Source organism: Vollenhovia emeryi, unplaced genomic scaffold (assembly GCF_000949405.1).
Source record: "Vollenhovia emeryi isolate VEMERY1.0 unplaced genomic scaffold, V.emery_V1.0 DF939330.1, whole genome shotgun sequence".
NCBI classification, from domain to species: Eukaryota; Metazoa; Arthropoda; class Insecta; order Hymenoptera; family Formicidae; genus Vollenhovia; species Vollenhovia emeryi.
Window position 1 is genome coordinate 81168 of NW_011967036.1, and position 2185 is coordinate 83352.

At 44.5% G+C, this 2185-nt stretch overlaps 1 protein-coding gene across 1 annotated transcript; it reads right to left on the minus strand.

The window, feature by feature from the left end:
• Window positions 1-1204: 1204 nt before the first annotated feature.
• Window positions 1205-1814, minus strand: LOC105558576 (optic atrophy 3 protein homolog). Its single transcript, XM_012006335.1, has 2 exons — window positions 1560-1814; window positions 1205-1453 (listed from the first exon to the last, which is right to left on the minus strand). The coding sequence occupies exons 1-2, from the start codon at window positions 1812-1814 to the stop codon at window positions 1205-1207; spliced, it is 504 nt and encodes a 167-aa protein (XP_011861725.1).
• Between the last annotated feature and the right edge of the window lie 371 nt (window positions 1815-2185).

Here is a 2185-nt window from a genome sequence, read left to right on the forward strand (position 1 = left end):
AAATCAGGCATGCCTTATGTATGGTCAGGGCCTGATAGGGAGGAAGTAAGGAATGCCCTAATAAGGAACTCTTGATATGTGTCTGATCCGGTGCGCTTAATTCCCTCATAGGATTTGGTGAACGTTAACCTGAATATATGTATAGTACTAGCACCACTAACTGCCGCGACGTGGCGACCGCGCGTTAGTCTTTCTCGTAAGTAAAAATCCTCCCGTATTAATATTATTATATGTATAAGAGGCGAGCCGATATGCGATCCGACAGTGAGCTGTCTGGATCATGGATAAACTTCAATGACCTGAACATACTTTGATGACTATATAATTTAACGCAATTTAAAAATTAGAGTAAAGAATTGAATTTTTTAATAGGAGGCCTACCGATGCTCTACTACCCCCCTGTTAAAAATTGTAAGGCGTAACAAGCAAGTCACGAGGTCTTGGTAAGGGAAACCTCATCAGGCAATTTTAATTCTCGACGTTACATTTACGGTCAGGGCCCTATCAGGGCCGCCTGATGGGTGCCTGATCAGGCATTAAGGTATCCTTATTATACCCCTACCAAGACCCTACTAAAATTTCTGCTCGGGTATGCCATCGTTCTTCACTCCTCGGAATCTGAACCATTTGAATGTAGACCCCGCCGAATTATTATCCACTGTTCCATGATGCGAACGCGAAATCAGACAATCCATTCTTCGCTCGTCGAATCAACGTGATTCCCCCATTTTCCGTCCTGCCTCTAACAACGTTCTCTTCTTCGTTGTCGATTTTGATGCTGAAAGTCAAATTTTGCTCAAGCGTACGCTGTGAAATCCATCTCAGCGAGTCGGACACGTGACGAAGACGCGCGCGGTTCAGAAGTAACATTTATTATGCTAACGAATGCTAATGTCAACTGGAACGACAGACGGGCAAGAACGGAAGACTGTTCGCGCAAAGTTCGAACTGTCGGCGTTGCTGGCGGGTGGTCCGCGCTCCGCGAGGACCGCTCGTCAGTTTGCGGTTCACCGAGAGCGTAAGGCGGCGAATTCTATCCGGGATGAAACCGTGACGACGTCAGGGGTGAAGGGGGAGAGAGAGAGAGAGATCCTCTCCGCAATTCGCCGCACGTAAATGCGATATTTTAACGATGTCCTTTAAAAATTCTTCTACGACTAACTTTTCGCAATCCCTGCGTCTGCCTCAAATCAAGCGAAGCATTCTATTCGCCTTTCTCCTCCTCAGGCTCACTCGGTAACGTACACCCGACTTTTCTCGAATACTCCACGGTGATGTCTTTGAGCCGTTTCGTCAAGATCACTTGATCCTCGACTCTCCGCATCAGCCGATCCTTCTCCATCTCTAAGTCGTTGAGCTCCTGAATTCTCAGCTGCTCGGCGACGCGCGATCTCTCTGCAGTCTTCCGCGTCTCGTATACGAGCACGCTGCACAAAAGCCCGAAGACTAATGCCTGAAGGGTTGAAGGGGTACTCGTTTTACTTTGCGAAGCTCAATCGTAAAAACGAAATTAGCGCTCCAGTAATAACGCGTGTCGGTTTCATAATTGCTATCGTTACCTCGAGTAGTAATTTCGTGCCTAGTTCCGTTGTGTGATCGTCGTCAACGGGTCTTTTTTTCACTACGACCGGAGTCTCTTGCCACTTTATCATGTTCTCACACCAATAATAGAAACGTCCCAGTTGAATCAGAACATATTTTCTTAAGAGCGGCCGTTTCTTCACACGCTTCACTATCGCCTTTGACACTGGCTGCGTGATTTGGCTTAGAATCTGCCCAATAAGAGTTGCGCCGGGAAATCCTTGCCCCACCATAGCCACGAGCGTCCATCTCATCAAAGGAAATCACTTAATGAAACTTTCCTGCAAACGCCATTCGCGAATAATGAATTTTTAATTCGTTGAGTAATTATTAGTAATCCAGAAAGAAAGCGTTAATTCATCTCGTTTTGACGTGAAGAAAATTATAATTAGGGTTAAGTTATTTGTTTTTGCAAATGAAGGTTTCAGAGTATGATTTGCTATTGACATTTATTCCTTTGTTATAATAACAAAAATATACCGTATACTTTTAGAAATTGGCGACATCTGTTATATTTTCCTCTTACATTTCATCATCTGTTTTCTTATTTCTGTTATTAAACAAATATAGCTAAGGTGAAGGGTGAATGATTCGACACCACTGG

Coding starts and splice junctions, on each gene's coding strand:
- LOC105558576 (XM_012006335.1), bottom strand. CDS start 1,814: ATGGTGGGGCAAGGATTTCCCGGCGCAACTCTTATTGGGCAGATTCTA. Junction 1,454..1,559: donor GCACGAAATTACTACTCGAG/GTAACGATAGCA, acceptor TCAACCCTTCAG/GCATTAGTCTTCGGGCTTTT.